The sequence below is a fragment of the Fusarium verticillioides genome, chromosome 7 (assembly GCF_000149555.1).
Source record: "Fusarium verticillioides 7600 chromosome 7, whole genome shotgun sequence".
In the NCBI taxonomy this organism is placed as follows: domain Eukaryota; kingdom Fungi; phylum Ascomycota; class Sordariomycetes; order Hypocreales; family Nectriaceae; genus Fusarium; species Fusarium verticillioides.
In genome coordinates, this window is record NC_031681.1 from 1,421,309 (window position 1) to 1,436,497 (window position 15,189).

Sequence of the window (15,189 nt, forward strand, 5' to 3'; positions counted from 1 at the left end):
TCATGTGTGGCGCAGCATGTGGCATGTCGAGCCAATTGAGGCGACCGAGATAGCTAAGCCTCAGGCGATAAGTACATAGCCAGCACCGTGCGCCCATATTTTGTGACGCAGTCGACCTCCTTGACACCACTTACATGAAACCATGTTGGCAGATTATTCTCTCTTTTACTTACATTTTGACAAACTAGCGACTGAAGTCTCTCATATCAGAGCTGATATCAATGCATATTTCTCCTTGCAGTCGGCGAGAACGCAATTTAATAGTCAAGCAGACGAAAGCGGAGTTCCGCGCGAGCGACTGACATGGAATCAACTTGAGGAAAGGCTGACTTCTGTGATTCAAAAGCTTGAGTCGATGGCAAACAATATAGCTGATTCACCGAACTCATCTCCACCATGTATTGAGCGACAACCAGACAGCCAGATGCCACAGCAAGAGGTACAGATGGAGAATGCCGAAGAGCAAAGGAATGTACAACCAGAAGAAGCTATCCGCCTTTCCGCAGCGTCCCAAGATAACGCCACTGAGCTGACGCCGCTGTTGGCCAACTCAGCTTCGGAGAAGCAAACCGAGAGCCAAGTCAGGAGCGCGGTTAGAGACATCAGTGATGGGGATGTCCAGCCAGCGCAGCCCTCCTCCATCCCGGGGCCAGGCCAAGACGGCGCCGGGGTGTCTGACCGGCCCTCGCCCATAGCCCCAGAAGTTACAAATTTCAGTCGAGGTTCAACCGGGAGTAAGTCGACACCATCACCAATACCACCCACCGATGCATCATCTCCGATATTGTCTGTCGAAGACATGGGGGAACGGCTTGTCTCCAAGCTTGCGGATCTAGACAGATGCCATGCCCCCCAGAAGATGAAAGTTCCGATTCTCAATGTTGACCTTGCCGAGATGAAAAACCATATATGCATGGACGATGAAGGATGGCAATACACAAGCATCAAATACCAAGCAGGTCCCAAAGGCAAAGGCTATGCCATGGCATATATCTCAACTGACGAGCCTAAGCCTGAGCTGGACTGGTCGGCCTTTAGAGCAACAATACGCAGGCCGACGGTAGCAGAAAGCAAGGAGATCTTCGAGAACACTGTCAAGAACCCACCAGCTGGTGACATCCCTTACTTCAACGGTCACGCGGAATTCCCCTCGGTCAAGCCACTTGATCCAGGAAAACGAATCAAGAACATTCCGACAATCAAGGATCTACACAGCCAATACGATCATATCAGTACAGGCCCTTCTGCCAACCGCATACATTGCGAAAACATGACCTACCGTGTTGGTTCTACCCACTATGGCTTTCGATCTTTCAATGAGGTTTATGCAGGACCAGGGTTCAAGGTATGGCTGGTCATTTCACCACACCACATTACCAAGTTCAATGACTTCTTTACCGAAACTTTCAAGTGTGGGACCTGCGGTCAAAGAGTTGGGCATAAGTCAGTGTTGATCGCCCCCTCACGACTTGACAAAGAAGAGATTGATTACACTATCGAGGTTATTGGCCGGGGAGAGGCTTTCAGAACACTACCAGGACAGCAGCATCAAATAATTAATTATGGTGCCTGCGTAGCTCGGTCGATCAATTACCTACACGAAGACGACATGTTCGAGCCTGAAAACGTCACCTACTGCTGCCAATGTGGTCTCGTCCAATACTGTGAACAGTCTGGGGCTACTCTTGTCAAACCGCCTAGGACATCTTTGGAACCACCAAAGCCTGTCAAGAGACATCGCTCACATAGCCTCCATAAGCCGGCAACAACGCGAGCGTGCACGGAAACTGCTAAGCGGATACGGGAATGTATCAACAAGACACAGACAGTAGACCCGTTATGCAATATTCCCGATTTTGGCAAGAGCAACACGGCGGTGGACATTCTTTTGATGGCCATGTCGATCAGAAGCAAAGTGGCAATGGATCAACTCTGCACTTTAACCCGTGAGCTACTGCTTCAACGGCAATCGGGGACTGGAGATATGGCTGGAGATATGGATGCCAACAATGAGGATATCATCGACAAGCATGTTCGATTTCTTCAACGGGCGCTCAGTGAGTCGGCGCTGGCCAAGTATTCTGTGCGACGAGCTCAAGTTTGCTTAGCGAGAGAGGTTGACAGGAAAAAGGGGGAGGACGGACGCAGTCGTGCAAGTTCCACTGATGTTCACGGGTGCGCCAAGCGACTGGGCATGAGGAATGTGGACTACCATCTTCAAGAAGGAAGAAAATGGATTTCAGTGTGCGGTCATTACAACGGGCTTCTACCTTTCATTCTCCTGGGTTCCAAGGTGTCAGGGGCTGAAGTTGTGACATGCTTTGGTGTTTCCACGAAGCGATGGGATGCACTTCGAGGTGACCGCCTTCAGGCATTCCACCAACTCTTCTGCGATCCGTTCTCTAAGCGTCTCATTGAAGCTGGTAAGCTATTTCAAGATTTCCTGGACAAGAGAGCTCAACCAACCGTGGAATGGGAGAAAATCCTCAATGAAGTTGAATGTGCTCCTGATCTGGTCTCGAGTTTAACATCATACATGCAGCTGATACCTAGTGCTGACTAAGTAGCCCAGTCAACTTGACTACTTAGTCAGCGTCTTAGTACCAGCCTACCCTATAACTTCACCTTCTGGCCCATTTCCTAGGAAATGACTTCAATCGCAATACGAGACACCGCCTGCATCCAGCGACAATAACTTGTTAGATTCCTCAAATTCCAAGTACTAATATAAAATGTGAAGCTTCCATTCCCTATGGACGTTCCGCCTTGTGGTTCCAACCAGTGATCAGGTTCTGGTCAAGAAATGCTCCCATGTCATCACCCTCTTCAAACTTTGTGAGATCAATGAAGTCGACCGTTGCTTCCTTTGCCATCAGACCCTCCGTTTGTGTTCGAGCCGACTCATGGTGGCAAGCTTCAATTTCCACATCTGTCTGGCTGGCTTCCCTGTTTGTGATCGGTGCGTGCTCAACCCGCGACGCAGCCTTTGACCTTCGGATCGCGCGGTCGCTGCGGACTTTTTTTACGCCACCATGTGCTCGTGTTCTCGGCCGTCGATGAGATCCCAGGCAACACCTATGGCCCAGTCGATATGTTTTGGCATAATAGTCTGGGGGACATTCTTTTCGATGACACACTGCCATAGTGCTTCGATCGTCGTGCTGTCTGGTTACATGGAAGCGTTTCAGCTCAGGAATGAGGACTGCGATGATGTCGTCTGTCGAACTCATGTTGGCAATCAGCGGGCGAGCTAAGATGAAAGATAGAGCAGAATGTGAGATAAATGAAAGGGGAGAAGAACTGGACTGCAGAGGCGGGGGGCAGGCTGCCTTTAAATACCACTGGATTGTCACGGGGTCACCAATATCAGAAGCACCGTAGGAGGTTACTGCATGATGCATGCGTTGGCGGCAAACTATGCCCGGTAGGGTTTATCATGTAGATGGTTGAGAGGCTGAGCATCTCTTTGAATTGATCTCTAACGAGCGTCTTATAGCAACAAATGAACCAAAAATACTGAACCAAGCATGTTATCTTGGATAGAACTGCAGAAAAGCTTGCTTCTCCGTAAAGATGACTACTATTGGAAGTTGAAGGGCAGCGAACTGTTGAAAAGAGTGTGAGATACCATCATCTGAGCCTACTGGCTCCCAGAAGTAGATGAACATTGGCTGGAAGTAGCCTCAGTAGCAGCCGACTCGTGCATCGAGATGCCGATTTCTATGGCAGCACTCTGGCTCCAAGGATTTGGGTTAGTTGGGGTGCAAGGCGCACCAGGCCCTTCGTCCTCACCATCAAGGACAGGGTCAGCATGGTTTAGCTGGATCTATCTTAGCATGGAAAACATCAATCGAAAGGGGGACGTACCATCTCAACCGCCTCTTTAAGAGCTTGTCTTGCTTCAAGGCGGAGTCTCTGAGTTATTGCTTTCGACTCGTGCCAGATGTACTCAGCGTGGCTCAACTGTCGCACCACACACTTCGCCTGGCGATCTATAGAAAGCATCCGGGTGACAAGTCTGTCGAGAGTAGCCACGAACTCGGCCTTTGTTGGAGAGTTCTGTGTCATGATGTGCATCTGCGCGGAAGGAAGGTCACGACTCGTTCAAAGGCATACCTTTATACTTGAGTAAGTGCACTGCTCTCTTACACGGGACATACAACCCCTCATGCGAGTCCCAAAATAGAGTGTCTTTTTTTAGTCACTGTCGTAAGTCATCTGTGATGGTGGTGTGCAACCCAACCCTCTGAGGTGACTTACGTAGACGTAACTAGCCCAGAGGACAGTCTGATCAAGCTCACTTAGGGCTCATAGAAATCATGACTATTTCGTAGCAAATATCGAGTCCATTCTGCCTGCAAAGGTTTACAACTATTCTTATTCACTCTGAGAAGTGTTTGAGGAGCCATCAGACAGCTCTACAATGGTTTCAAGCCTTTCAACAACCTCGCTCTTCTCTGTCTCACCTATCTCCCCATCCCCCTCATTTGAGCCCGCGTTCATATTGCAGTAAGGGCCTACATCTCGGGGCATCTTGTAAGGTTAGTATAAGTTGGGATATTGAATGGGTTAAGCTACCAAATGACCCATAAGAAGGTTAAGCCGCTGGTTCTCCTTTGTGACATGGGCAATGCGCATCTGCTGAGCATCGACTAAAGATCGAAGCTGCTCTATTTCAGTACAGAGCTGCATGTTTCGGTCAGCCTGGGTAGCATATGCACCCTGCCATGCCCAACACGCGCATTGACACTCAAAGAGCTGATTGCAGAGTTGATTGAATTCTCCTGAGGTTTCCATGTTTGTAGATGAGAAGTTGTGTCTGGTATCGCTTTGGATCATTTACCCTTTGCATTTATATTTTTTTAAACCCTTCATCACATCACCTCCTGTCCCTGAAACACAGTTGCGAAAACAAAAAGAAGTCAGTAAAACTACGACCCAATCAGAGAGGTTTGAAACTACCCACATCTCACCGAAATCCAAAACCCCATTTCTGTTCACCAACCAGCTACTCTATGGCGTGAAGCCAATGTAAGGACGACATTAAGCGCCCAAGAACTAGCATCCGTTGAGAGGGATGTGTATGTATTAATTGCAGAGATCCATCTAAATGATAGGTGTAGAGATCTAAATGATGGGTGTAGAGATCTAAATGAAGGGCGTAGAGATCTAAATGATGGGCGTAGATGATCTAGCGTTGCTTTAAGAGCAGTAAGACATATACCTGGAAGCCCTGTTCTTCGGGTGGGGGGCAGAAAGCTAGGACAGGAAAAAGCTAAATTAAATAAAATAGCTAATTAAATAAGAATTTTTAATTTATATATAAAAAATTATAAATTATAATAAAGATATTCTATTTTTAATATTAAGCTTTAATAGCTTATAAATAGATTTTTAACTTAAAGAATTTATAAATATATTTATTATTTAGCTATTAAGCTATATAATTACTTAAAATTAATATTATATATAAATTAATATATAAAGATAATATAAAAAAGTATTTTTATTTTAATAGCCTAAAGCTATATTATAATATATAATTTAGTAGTTTTTACTAATATATTTATATAGCTATCTTAAGTTAAAATAATTAGTTTCTCTTTTTAATATAATTTCCCTGTAAAAATCGCTGTCCCAGATTTTTGCTGTCTTCCGTTAGGTCGGATCCACGGGTAAGTCTAACAGGGCCCGGGGGTGAAGGAAAACAGCGGAACGACTTACACCAAAAATAGCTAATCCACTAAAGCCCGTCCGCTGTATTTCCTCACACCCTAGCAGGGGTACTAATTAGTTATCGAAGCGCTCAGCACTTTGGTGATTTCACATAAGTAGTAGATTGGATTAATCGTGAAGGTTATCATAATTCAAGTTTCAATTTTCACAAAGCTACACTTTCACTCCATTATGTGGGATCTACAAGATCTACTGCTCGACCATGACACGAGACGGGAAGCAAGGTTAACGTATCGGCAAGAAGAAGACTACCAAATCGAGAACCGCCAGGGCGAAACCTTTCTTGACATACAAAAGAATGTTAACACTGAGCGCCATAAGATAGACGAGGAAATAAAGAAAGCCCAGGACAGGTTTGAGAAGTTGAAACAGGAAGCAGCTGATACCCTTGAGAAAATTGAGGAAATGGTTAGACAGAGAAATGAGCTAGAGGTGAAATGCGGCACGCTCATTGATTTACATGCAAAAGAAAATGAAATTGAGATGGAAATCCTGCGTGAACGCAGGTATTGTGAAGATGAGAGTGACAGGCGTGCTCTCAAGGAAGGCATTGTATGTTTCTCCCCGAAGTCTTCGCCCTATGCAATACTAAATGCCAATAGGAAGAATTGTTTGATGCTCGACCGAGAAAGAGACACCATGACACTTCTCAGGACAGTTCTACGCCAGCCAAGGCTAATAGCCCAGACCATCTGCCTTGCTCTTAATTTCTAAAATGAGAATGGATTCAAGCTGTGCCCAGCTTGGCGCTGGCTTTGCGTTCACGATGACATAATATATTAGCTACAAGATAGCTACCAATAGAAGTAAGAGTCCAGCTCTTTGAATTTCAAGCATAGAAAGGTTCATCATCCTCTTCTGGTGGGCTGGGCAAACCAACTCTTTGCCTTCTCAAACTTTTGCTGTGCTGTGGTTGACGACTGCTTCCTTGAGGTTGGTAGCTTCCTTGACGGCTGCTTCCTTGAGCTGTTTGTCCTCCCTGTCCTTGAGGTTGGTAGCTTCCTTGACGGCTGCTTCCTTGAGCTGTTTGTCCTCCCTGTCCTTGAGGTTGGTAGCTCCCCTGATGGCTGTTTCTATGAGCTGGTTGTCCACTATGATGAATGTTTCCTTGAGGTTGGTAGCTCCCTTGACGGCTGCTTCCTTGAGCTGTTTGTCCTCCCTGTCCTTGAGGCTGGTAGCTTCCTTGAGCTCTTTGTCCTCCCTGTCCTTGAGGTTGGTAGCTTCCTTGACGACTACTTCCTTGATGGCTGCTTCCTTGAGCTGTTTGTCCTCCCTGTCCTTGAGGTTGGTAGCTCCCCTGACGGCTGTTTCCATGAGCTGGTTGTCCACCATGATAAATGTTCCCTTGAGGTTGGTAGCTTCCTTGACGGCTGTTTCCATGAGCTGGTTGTCCACCCTGATGAATGTTCCCTTGAGGTTGGTAGCTTCCTTGACGGCTGCTTCCATGAGCTGGTTGTCCACCCTGATGAATGTTCCCTTGAGGTTGGTAGCTTCCTTGACGGCTGCTTCCATGAGCTGGTTGTCCACCCTGATGAATGTTCCCTTGAGGTTGGTAGCTTCCTTGACGGCTGCTTCCATGAGCTGGTTGTCCACCCTGATGAATGTTCCCTTGAGGTTGGTAGCTTCCATGAGGCTGCTGGCTCCCCTGGCTAACGTCTCCTTGCTGCTGGAAAACTTCCTGCTCAATGGTTTCTTGTAGTGGTAGATAGATTACTTGTGGTAGATAGCTTCCCTGTAATGGTAGATAGCTTCCCTGCTGAAAGCTTCTTTGTTTGTAGCTTCCTTGACGGCTGCTTCCTTGAGCTGGTTGTCCTCCCTGTCCTTCAGGTTGGTAGCTTCCTTGTGGTGGCAGGTAGCCTTCTTGCTGAATGCCTCCCTGTGGTGGAAGTAAGCCTTGTCGATAAGCTCCTTGTTGATAGCCTCCTTGCTCATATCCTCCTTGCTGATTGCCTCCCTGTGGTGGAAAAAAGTCTTGCTGATAGCTTTCTTGCTCATATCCTCCTTGCTGATTGCTTCCTAGTTGGTAGCTTTCATGTGGTGGCACATAGACTCGTTGCTGATAGCCTCCTTGCTGATAGCCTCCTTGCTGATAGCTTCCTTGCTGATTGCCTCCCTGTAGTGGAAAAAAGTCTTGCTGATAGCTTTCTTGCTCATATCCTCCTTGCTGATTGCTTCCTAGTTGGTAGCTTTCTTGTGGTAGCACATAGACTCCTTGTTGATAGCTTCCTTGTGGGTGGCTTTCTTGTGGCGGTAGAAATGTTTCTTGTGGTGGCAGTCTTTCTTGTGGCTGGACGGCTTCTTGTTGGAAGGTTTCTTGTTGAGAGCGTTCTGTTGGTAGATGGCTTCCTTGTAGCTGAGAGCTTCCTTCCCGAATGGTTTTATGTGACATAGTTGCTCCTAATTGCTGTCGTCGAGCAGTAAGCTGACTTCTTGTTCTGCTGCTAACAGGCCCTTCTTGGTTTGCTTCAGCTGAAGCTGTTCGTTCCCGACACTTTCTTGTATCTATGATGTTTGGTATCTCCAGTGGAAAGGCAATGTTCCCAATTGGCCTTTCTGCACTGACTTCCATCCAGCTGTCTACACGAGTTTTGTTACAAGCCTTATAAACGGTGGATTTGGTGTACCAAAGCTCTCTTTGCTCTCCATCGATCGAATCGGGCCACATAAAAAGCATGTCGCCGTCTTTTCGAGTTTGTAAGCCCACTTGGTAAGCGATTTCCAATGGATTATGCGCTACTATATCTCGCTGATATATAATGTTCAAGGTCCCGTACGTGATTCTGTACTTGTTAATTGGGTTGCGAAGTGTGAACTTGCTTTCGACTTCTGGGAAAACCGCCTTGGGAAGGATCCGGACCCTTGCCCCTGAAGATCCTGGATATGCAAAGATGTAAGAGTTGCGAGCAGTCACGCCTCTGAATAACGCCCAGACCTTGTTCTCTGATCCTTGCTGGTCCACGTCGAGGATTTCGTGCCAAAGCCAGTTCGACTTTGTAAATGACGGTATGGGTTCTTTGTCGTTCCCTGCACGACGTAGGCACAAAGGCCTTCTCATACTCTCGCCTTTGCCTATTTTGTAGTTATTCTCCCATTTACTCGGGTCAAAAGCCGAAGGGTTGTGGCAATAATAGTTGTCCATGTGATTGTCATCTCTGTCTATTCCTTTGCCCTTATCTTGCCTCCGATTAGCGTTGTCATCGCCATCGTCACCGTCATCATTGTCGTCTTCATCGTCAACGTCATCGTCATCATCATCATCGTCATCCTCATCAGGATTTCCCATACGGCGGCTTGTCAAACTTTGCTGGTGGCGTATCCAACGATAATCTGATCTTGCCTTTTTCAACAACTCTTCGCATTGTGGCCATATCAGAGAGTCTCCCCCTGCAATAGCAGTGTATCCTTGACGGTTGTGGCGAAATCTTTTATAGTCCGCTAAGACTGCATCGACGTCCTGCCCACCCTTGAATACAGCAGCCTCTAGTCTAGAGGTCAACCCTTGTAATATCAATAAGATGTGCTCTGGCTTAAGATCAATTTGTTGACTCTGTGATGGTCCTTGGCTCAGGACTGAGAGTGGATCGACAGAAGATTCTTGAGTTGATGGTCCAGATTGAGCTAGTATATCTGGATTCCTTGGTTCATCCTGAGGGGGGGGGTCTAATAGATGTCTCCTGTCGTAACTGTCTGATTCGTTTTGAAGTCTATTTAATTCTTCCTGACGAATTTCTTCAAGTCTTGATTCCGCAAATCTCTTTGCTGCGGCCTCTTGTTCCCGTATCTTGCGTACTTGTTCTTGCCACTGTGATTCTTGAAGTTCTTCCCGTTGCCGTTGTCTAAGCTCATCTTGTTCCGGTTCCGGTACCTGTAAGGGTTCATGTGTCTGTGGGGAATTCTGTAGAGGGCCTTGAACTGAGGGTAGTTGGTTTAAGATCTCCTGTCTGCTCTCTTGTACTAGTGGCTCCTGCGGTTGAACAGTGTTATGCTCCTCGGCTTGTTGAGATATGTTTGAAGGGTCTTGATCTTGCCTGTTCTCTTCTGAGGGAACAGGGGAATTGCCTGAAGGAGGAACAGGAGGAGGAGGGGCAGGGTTACTTAAAGGAAGAACAGGAGGAGGAGGGGCAGGGTTACTTAAAGGAAGAACAGGAGGAGGAGGGGCAGGGTTACTTAAAGGAAGAACAGGAGGAGGAGGGGCAGGGTTACTTAAAGGAAGAACAGGAGGAGGAGGGGCAGGGTTACTTAAAGGAAGAACAGGAGGAGGAGAGGCAGGGTTACTTAAAGGAGGAACAGGAGGAGGAGGGGTAGGGTTACTTAAAGAAGGAATAGGAGGAACAGGAGGAGGAGGAGGAGGAGGAACAGGAGGATTGCCTAAAATATTTTGGTTTAGCCTGGGGCTTTGCTTAGCGGCTTGTTGTTGAGACTGGGTCGGTGCGGTCATTTGCACTGATGCTTCTTGCCTGTTCTCTTCTGGAAAGGCAGAAGCATTACTTGATGGTATTCCAGGGTTTTGGTCCGTCCTTTCCAAATTCTCATGAAGCATTGTCCCTTCTGAGTGAGGTGACCGGCCTAAAGTCCTGTTCAGAAGGTTCAAACCTTGTTGTACAATTCCTCCTTGGCCCTCAACTGCTTGTTCAGCACTAGGAGTATCTATTTCTAGTAAAGGTTTTGGCGCAGAGGGCCCAGGAGCTGACAAGCCTTGGTTTTGGGGGTGTTGGGATGATGAACCTTCTGCATGTGACGATGTTTGCGTTTGTGAAACATGCTTATGAGCGGACAACCGCCACCTTGCAAGATCTTTTTGAAAGGTTGCGGCACTCTTATTCCAGTGGGCCAGCCATGCTCTTTCGTTGCGAGTTTTTTCCTTCTCGAATGGCTTTAATTCAGCAATTAAGTTCTTATCCTCTTTTGTGACCAAATTGGCATTTTTAGCTTCAGGACTTTGTGAATAGTTATGGATTTGGCGCGCAAGCTTGAAGGTTTCTTCTTCAGGAGACATCGTAACGTTGTATATGTGTGGAAATCTCAAGTAAGGGACAATAGAGGTGGCTGATGAGTTTTATAATCAAGAGCGGCATGGTGTTTCTGGTAACACTAATCAAGAAACATATTTCTAAATAATTACGGAATGAGGAAAGACGCTTTGTTGTTTTTCCGGTTATGCAAGCTTAAAGCAGTTATCTGTTTCCCTTTCACTAACGATCTTCTTACATATTAAAATAGGAAACGACCCTTCTTAGGGGTAGCGAATCTAATTTTTTTGCTCGCCTTGACATCAAAAATGGATCATACCCAGTATGATAGCACGTCAAACCAGGAGAATATCCCTCCTCCATATAATCGAATGCGAAACCAGGAGAGCGTCCCTCCTCCATATGAGAGAGTCCCCGCTGTGGGTCCTGCCGATTTCTCAATCAACAATGACTCTGAGAGCGTTGTACCAGATTCTGAAACAATTTCAGAGGTTGATGAGCCTGAGGAACTTGCGAGAATGCATAACTTCCTTGACGGATTGTCGCCTATGCGACTACACAACAAAATTTGGCTTTACGTTGCAGGGTTCGAAGATCGCTTGAGACAAGACGTGTACCACACACCGGATGTGGCCCTTGCTGGTGGCGAATATAGCGGAATAAGCAAGCAATACCTCGAGAATCCCCTCTGCGCGAACTGGCGCATGCTCCAGTTTGGCTGTTTCGGTGACAGAGAACTCATGGACTTAGTAAAGAGGTTGCTACTTAAATTTCACATTTTAAATGTAATTCTCGAGCGCGCAGCACTTATACTAGCTTCAAGGGAGTTCATATGGCTTAATCAGTCTGCGGCTGTTAGAGGCATGCTGATTCTACTTCGAGTCATGGTTCCGTTCCTCTCAAAATGGTTGGATGACGAACTTTGGATTTATTGGGACGCTTAGACTATGATTTGATATTGCTATCTAAAGATGGGGTTTTTCATCGGTTCGCCCGGTTTTCCCAGTCTTATGCCCTGTAATACTAGGTAGGTAATAAATCTATTTCTTCATTACTTATTATTGAGCTCTTTGTTGCGAGGGATGTGTGTATTGACTGTGGCTAGGTAGCTACCAGTAAGGTCTCGGCACCCGGCCCGGCGGATATACGAGATAGGTGCCTCAGGCACCATCAACATCCTTTTCCAGAGTTGTCGGCTTGTCTTTATTCCAATGGGCCAACCAGTTAGTTTTACCCTTAGTTCTAGCTTGACTGGTAGACTAGCTGTTTTGGGTTTAGCTTCGGAGGTGTTAGCATCCCTTGATCCGAGGGAGCACCATTTAGGTACCTCTGTGAGGTCCTGCTAATAAGGAAGCCAGTATCAGAGGTACTTAGCCTAACTAATAGTAATTACTAAGACTTAGGTACCCTTGATAATGCAGTCTACTGATCGTGATGTTTATCTTTACTGCTGTGCCTCCTTAAGGCTGGTATTTGTAGCGTAAAGATCAGTAGTTAAATTAATCCTAGAGTATGCCCTACAAAAATACTGAACTGGTGCTCCCTCGGATCCAAAGGGATAGTTCTGTTATTAGCGTGCAGTGCGGTATAAATATTGTTTATCAACCATTGTCACAATGCGTTGTTTTGTATAGAGTTAAGGATAAAGAGTAAAATAAAGTGAACCACAATTATATCTGGATACTAGAAGCAAACTATACTGTGCAAAAAGTTGCCTGCCTACCTCCATGGCATTTAACAGGAAACAAGTATCGTAATATGCGAAATCAATGAATCGCTTTTGTGTTTCAAGGGTTATGAAAGTTGAAAACTTCAGGCCATCCAGCTTCTCCAAGCCCTTTATGAACAAACGCATAGCCGTTTGGCCAGATAACGGCGATACAGTCATTTCCACGTTTGACGACCAAACATGGACTACCCCAGCCCCCATGAAGACCAAGAGAATGGTATCCCTGAAAGCCTATCTGGTGAGATCCCAATATATGTCGATAATCTAAGCGACGTAACAACAGCATTCCAAGAAGATCAGTGGTCAACAAGATCACTTAGCCAACGACAATGGGATAATTTGGCCCAATTCATCGAGTGGCTAGAAGCGACAGAGTCAAATACTATATGGAAACTTGCCTCGATCTTTGAAGATCGCCTGAGACGTGATGTGTATTATCCAAACCCTGGACCGCTTATCGCAGATGGCCAATACAATAACATAAGCCGCCAATTTTTGCAAAATACACTAGACAGCAACAGTATATTACTCGAACACGAATGTTTCTCTAACACGGAACTTAAGAAATCAATACAGAATTTATTATATCGTCTTCATGTGGTTAACGAATCACTGAAAACAATGGCAAGACTGCTTGATGGACAAGACCGGACATGGACGCATGACACCCACTCTGTGAGGTCTATGCTCATCCTTCTTCGTGTTCTAGTCCCATTCCTTTTGGAGAACTTTGCTGGGATGTGGTTTGACTGGGATCTTGATTAGATAAACTATACCTCTGTGACTGGCATTTGTTCATTTTGAGCGGGTTCGGGTGTACTGTCATCAATAGCAGATGTGGAAATACATTACAATTCGCGGAACTTGCCAATTAGCTTAAACTTAGTAATCATATATTGACCGGCATGGCCTAGACTCCCTATACTTCGTAACCTTGTTTTGACAAGCCTTTTATCTTGATGGCGCTTACTGATTTCTCAGTATTAGTTTCTGAAAACTGTATTCGCTTTGTTGACACTATTCATAGTACCGTGCCAAAATTTCACCAGGCAGCAGCAGCTGCGGTGGCCTGAGACCGGAGCTGAAAGAGCTTGCAGCTAAAATAATACATTAAAATGGGAGCATAATTCACAAAGCAATGAACCCAGGCTGAAGAGGATCAAAAGAGTTTGTGGGCATAGAGGCATAGTATAGAATTTCGAGCCGGCTCGAGAGTTTAGCTATAGTAACTAGTTTGCAATCCTTCCAGTGAGCTGCCTTATTTGTGACATCGATCTCATTTCATATTCCTCCTCTACTATAAAGGAACCAGAAAGGCTCCCCTCCGTACGTAGATGAGTGGTGTGCTGGATGGGGGGCAAGACAGGTAGAGAGTGATGCTGAGGCGCGAGCTGGCGGCCTACATCTTCCGAGACAACTACAATAGGTTTCCTACGTCGTACTGGCTGATGCTCCAAACCATACAAATCCACATGATGGTGTTCCTTGGTTATGTTTTCAACCATTGTTCGAAAGGCGGGTGTTCCGCACACTAAGAAAGAGGTTAGACGCGGACGACTTATGATAGAGATAACGTACTGGCAACTGCTTTTGTACCTGGGGCAGTCTCCATGGTCCCTGATAACTGATGCCGTAATGCCTCAGACCATCGGTTTTCTGGCACATAACTGATCTTGCAATGCTTGGGAAACGATTTACATGTTTTCAATTCCGGCTGAACCTCAGCTACCCGAGGGAAGACGTGGCGATGGTCTGGTTCGGTCGGTTGATATAGCCAGACGTGCAGAAACTTCTACAATGGTCAGTCTACGAGAAAATCTCAGCAGAAGGATCATACCGATTTCGGGTCGAGATTCATCAATCGATCAATCTCGTGCCGGGCCCATTCTAGTTGAGAGTTTTGCTCCATAGCCCATAAGAGTGTTACTCGCCTTGTTCTGTCAAGGTACAGCCGTCCATTTGGCCCACTAGCGGCTGATGTTTTCCTTTCGTTATCATAAAGACGTCTGCGTGCGAGTGCGGATGCAAAGGGAAGCACTGAAGCAATCCCGATGCCTTCGGCAAGAAGAAACACATGGTCGTACTTTTCTAGTCTCAGATTCTGACCGTAAGGCCCATCAATGGTTAGCCGGTTGTTTTGAAGGAGAGGAGTTTGAGATGGGGAATCCTCGACAAGAAAGACAAGCTCAGAAGCAAAATCCTCGTTACTTGATAGCTTCGAACTCTTCCAATCATACACCGACATAGGTCTTCCGAGATAACGTCTCCAAAAGGGTTCACGCTCGTTAAAAATGTAAAAATAAGCACCGGGATAGATAGCGGTGTCTCTTGGTAACCGGAATGTGACTCGAGTCGCTTGGGTGTCTAACATAGCTTGGACGTGGGGACTTGTGATCTCAAGACAATATCTATTGGCGCCCACTTGAGCCTTCTGTGAACGAGCCCAACGATACAGCATCGACAGAACTGATATTCCTGCCACGAAAAGCATGATTACTGCGGCTGTATGGGATTCTGCGAGCCACAGATGGGTGAGCAGGAGCCCCAGGAAAGTGCATCCAAGCAACCTGTGACACCATATGAAAAAAACAATATGCTTTTTTCGTACATAGTATACGGAGAAAATATTGATCAGGATGAGTATAAGACCAGACTGTAACGTGAGTACCTATGAAATGGAGGTGGGCATCTAGGCTTATACTTACTGCCATCCCAATGCCAGAAACGGATGTCCACCTTTGTTGCTTTCGCACA

At 46.2% G+C, this 15,189-nt stretch overlaps 9 protein-coding genes across 10 annotated transcripts; 4 read left to right on the plus strand and 5 right to left on the minus strand.

Moving 5' to 3' along the window:
• Positions 1 to 118: 118 nt before the first annotated feature.
• Positions 119 to 3,562, plus strand: FVEG_06992 (hypothetical protein). Of its 2 annotated transcripts, none has more exons than XM_018895481.1 (2): positions 119 to 2,423; positions 2,568 to 3,562. In XM_018895481.1, exons 1-2 carry the CDS (start codon positions 143 to 145, stop codon positions 2,579 to 2,581), a joined length of 2,295 nt encoding a protein of 764 aa, XP_018752737.1. In that variant the 5' UTR covers positions 119 to 142; the 3' UTR covers positions 2,582 to 3,562. The 2 variants fall into 2 exon arrangements, with proteins under 2 accessions (XP_018752737.1, XP_018752736.1); XM_018895480.1 differs by having other exon boundaries at positions 2,741 to 3,562.
• A 78-nt stretch (positions 3,563 to 3,640) lies between these two features.
• Positions 3,641 to 4,068, minus strand: FVEG_06994 (hypothetical protein; the record flags this gene model as incomplete). The annotated part of the gene is made up of 2 exons (XM_018895482.1): positions 3,641 to 3,820; positions 3,868 to 4,068. 2 exons carry the CDS (start codon positions 4,066 to 4,068, stop codon positions 3,641 to 3,643), a joined length of 381 nt encoding a protein of 126 aa, XP_018752738.1.
• Positions 4,069 to 4,326: 258 nt separating this feature from the next.
• On the minus strand, positions 4,327 to 5,133 carry FVEG_15977 (hypothetical protein). Its single transcript, XM_018905205.1, has 3 exons — positions 4,967 to 5,133; positions 4,579 to 4,892; positions 4,327 to 4,533 (listed from the first exon to the last, which is right to left on the minus strand). Exons 2-3 carry the CDS (start codon positions 4,837 to 4,839, stop codon positions 4,378 to 4,380), a joined length of 417 nt encoding a protein of 138 aa, XP_018752739.1. The 5' UTR covers positions 4,840 to 4,892; positions 4,967 to 5,133; the 3' UTR covers positions 4,327 to 4,377.
• A 774-nt stretch (positions 5,134 to 5,907) lies between these two features.
• On the plus strand, positions 5,908 to 6,443 carry FVEG_15978 (hypothetical protein; the record flags this gene model as incomplete). Its single annotated transcript, XM_018905206.1, has 2 exons — positions 5,908 to 6,288; positions 6,339 to 6,443. 2 exons carry the CDS (start codon positions 5,908 to 5,910, stop codon positions 6,441 to 6,443), a joined length of 486 nt encoding a protein of 161 aa, XP_018752740.1.
• Positions 6,444 to 6,627: 184 nt separating this feature from the next.
• Positions 6,628 to 7,731, minus strand: FVEG_06995 (hypothetical protein; the record flags this gene model as incomplete). Its single annotated transcript, XM_018895483.1, has 2 exons — positions 6,628 to 7,414; positions 7,451 to 7,731. The coding sequence occupies 2 exons, from the start codon at positions 7,729 to 7,731 to the stop codon at positions 6,628 to 6,630; spliced, it is 1,068 nt and encodes a 355-aa protein (XP_018752741.1).
• A 180-nt stretch (positions 7,732 to 7,911) lies between these two features.
• FVEG_15979 (hypothetical protein) lies at positions 7,912 to 10,732 on the minus strand (the record flags this gene model as incomplete). The annotated part of the gene is made up of 2 exons (XM_018905207.1): positions 7,912 to 8,133; positions 8,183 to 10,732. 2 exons carry the CDS (start codon positions 10,730 to 10,732, stop codon positions 7,912 to 7,914), a joined length of 2,772 nt encoding a protein of 923 aa, XP_018752742.1.
• Positions 10,733 to 11,014: 282 nt separating this feature from the next.
• Positions 11,015 to 11,650, plus strand: FVEG_06996 (hypothetical protein; the record flags this gene model as incomplete). Its single annotated transcript, XM_018895484.1, has 1 exon — positions 11,015 to 11,650. The coding sequence occupies one exon, from the start codon at positions 11,015 to 11,017 to the stop codon at positions 11,648 to 11,650; it is 636 nt and encodes a 211-aa protein (XP_018752743.1).
• Positions 11,651 to 12,615: 965 nt separating this feature from the next.
• Positions 12,616 to 13,200, plus strand: FVEG_15980 (hypothetical protein; the record flags this gene model as incomplete). The annotated part of the gene is made up of 1 exon (XM_018905208.1): positions 12,616 to 13,200. One exon carries the CDS (start codon positions 12,616 to 12,618, stop codon positions 13,198 to 13,200), a length of 585 nt encoding a protein of 194 aa, XP_018752744.1.
• A 793-nt stretch (positions 13,201 to 13,993) lies between these two features.
• Positions 13,994 to 14,926, minus strand: FVEG_15981 (hypothetical protein; the record flags this gene model as incomplete). Its single annotated transcript, XM_018905209.1, has 2 exons — positions 13,994 to 14,227; positions 14,273 to 14,926. 2 exons carry the CDS (start codon positions 14,924 to 14,926, stop codon positions 13,994 to 13,996), a joined length of 888 nt encoding a protein of 295 aa, XP_018752745.1.
• Between the last annotated feature and the right edge of the window lie 263 nt (positions 14,927 to 15,189).

What these genes read in the sequence shown, in the direction of transcription:
- FVEG_06992 (XM_018895480.1), top strand. Translation starts at nt 143, where the DNA reads ATGTTGGCAGATTATTCTCTCTTTTACTTACATTTTGACAAACTAGCG. An exon ending in TAAGCGTCTCATTGAAGCTG is followed by an intron (nt 2,424 to 2,740) that starts GTAAGCTATTTC and finishes TAAAATGTGAAG; the next exon opens with CTTCCATTCCCTATGGACGT.
- FVEG_15977 (XM_018905205.1), bottom strand. Translation starts at nt 4,839, where the DNA reads ATGATCCAAAGCGATACCAGACACAACTTCTCATCTACAAACATGGAA. An exon ending in ACCTTCTTATGGGTCATTTG is followed by an intron (nt 4,534 to 4,578) that starts GTAGCTTAACCC and finishes TAACCTTACAAG; the next exon opens with ATGCCCCGAGATGTAGGCCC.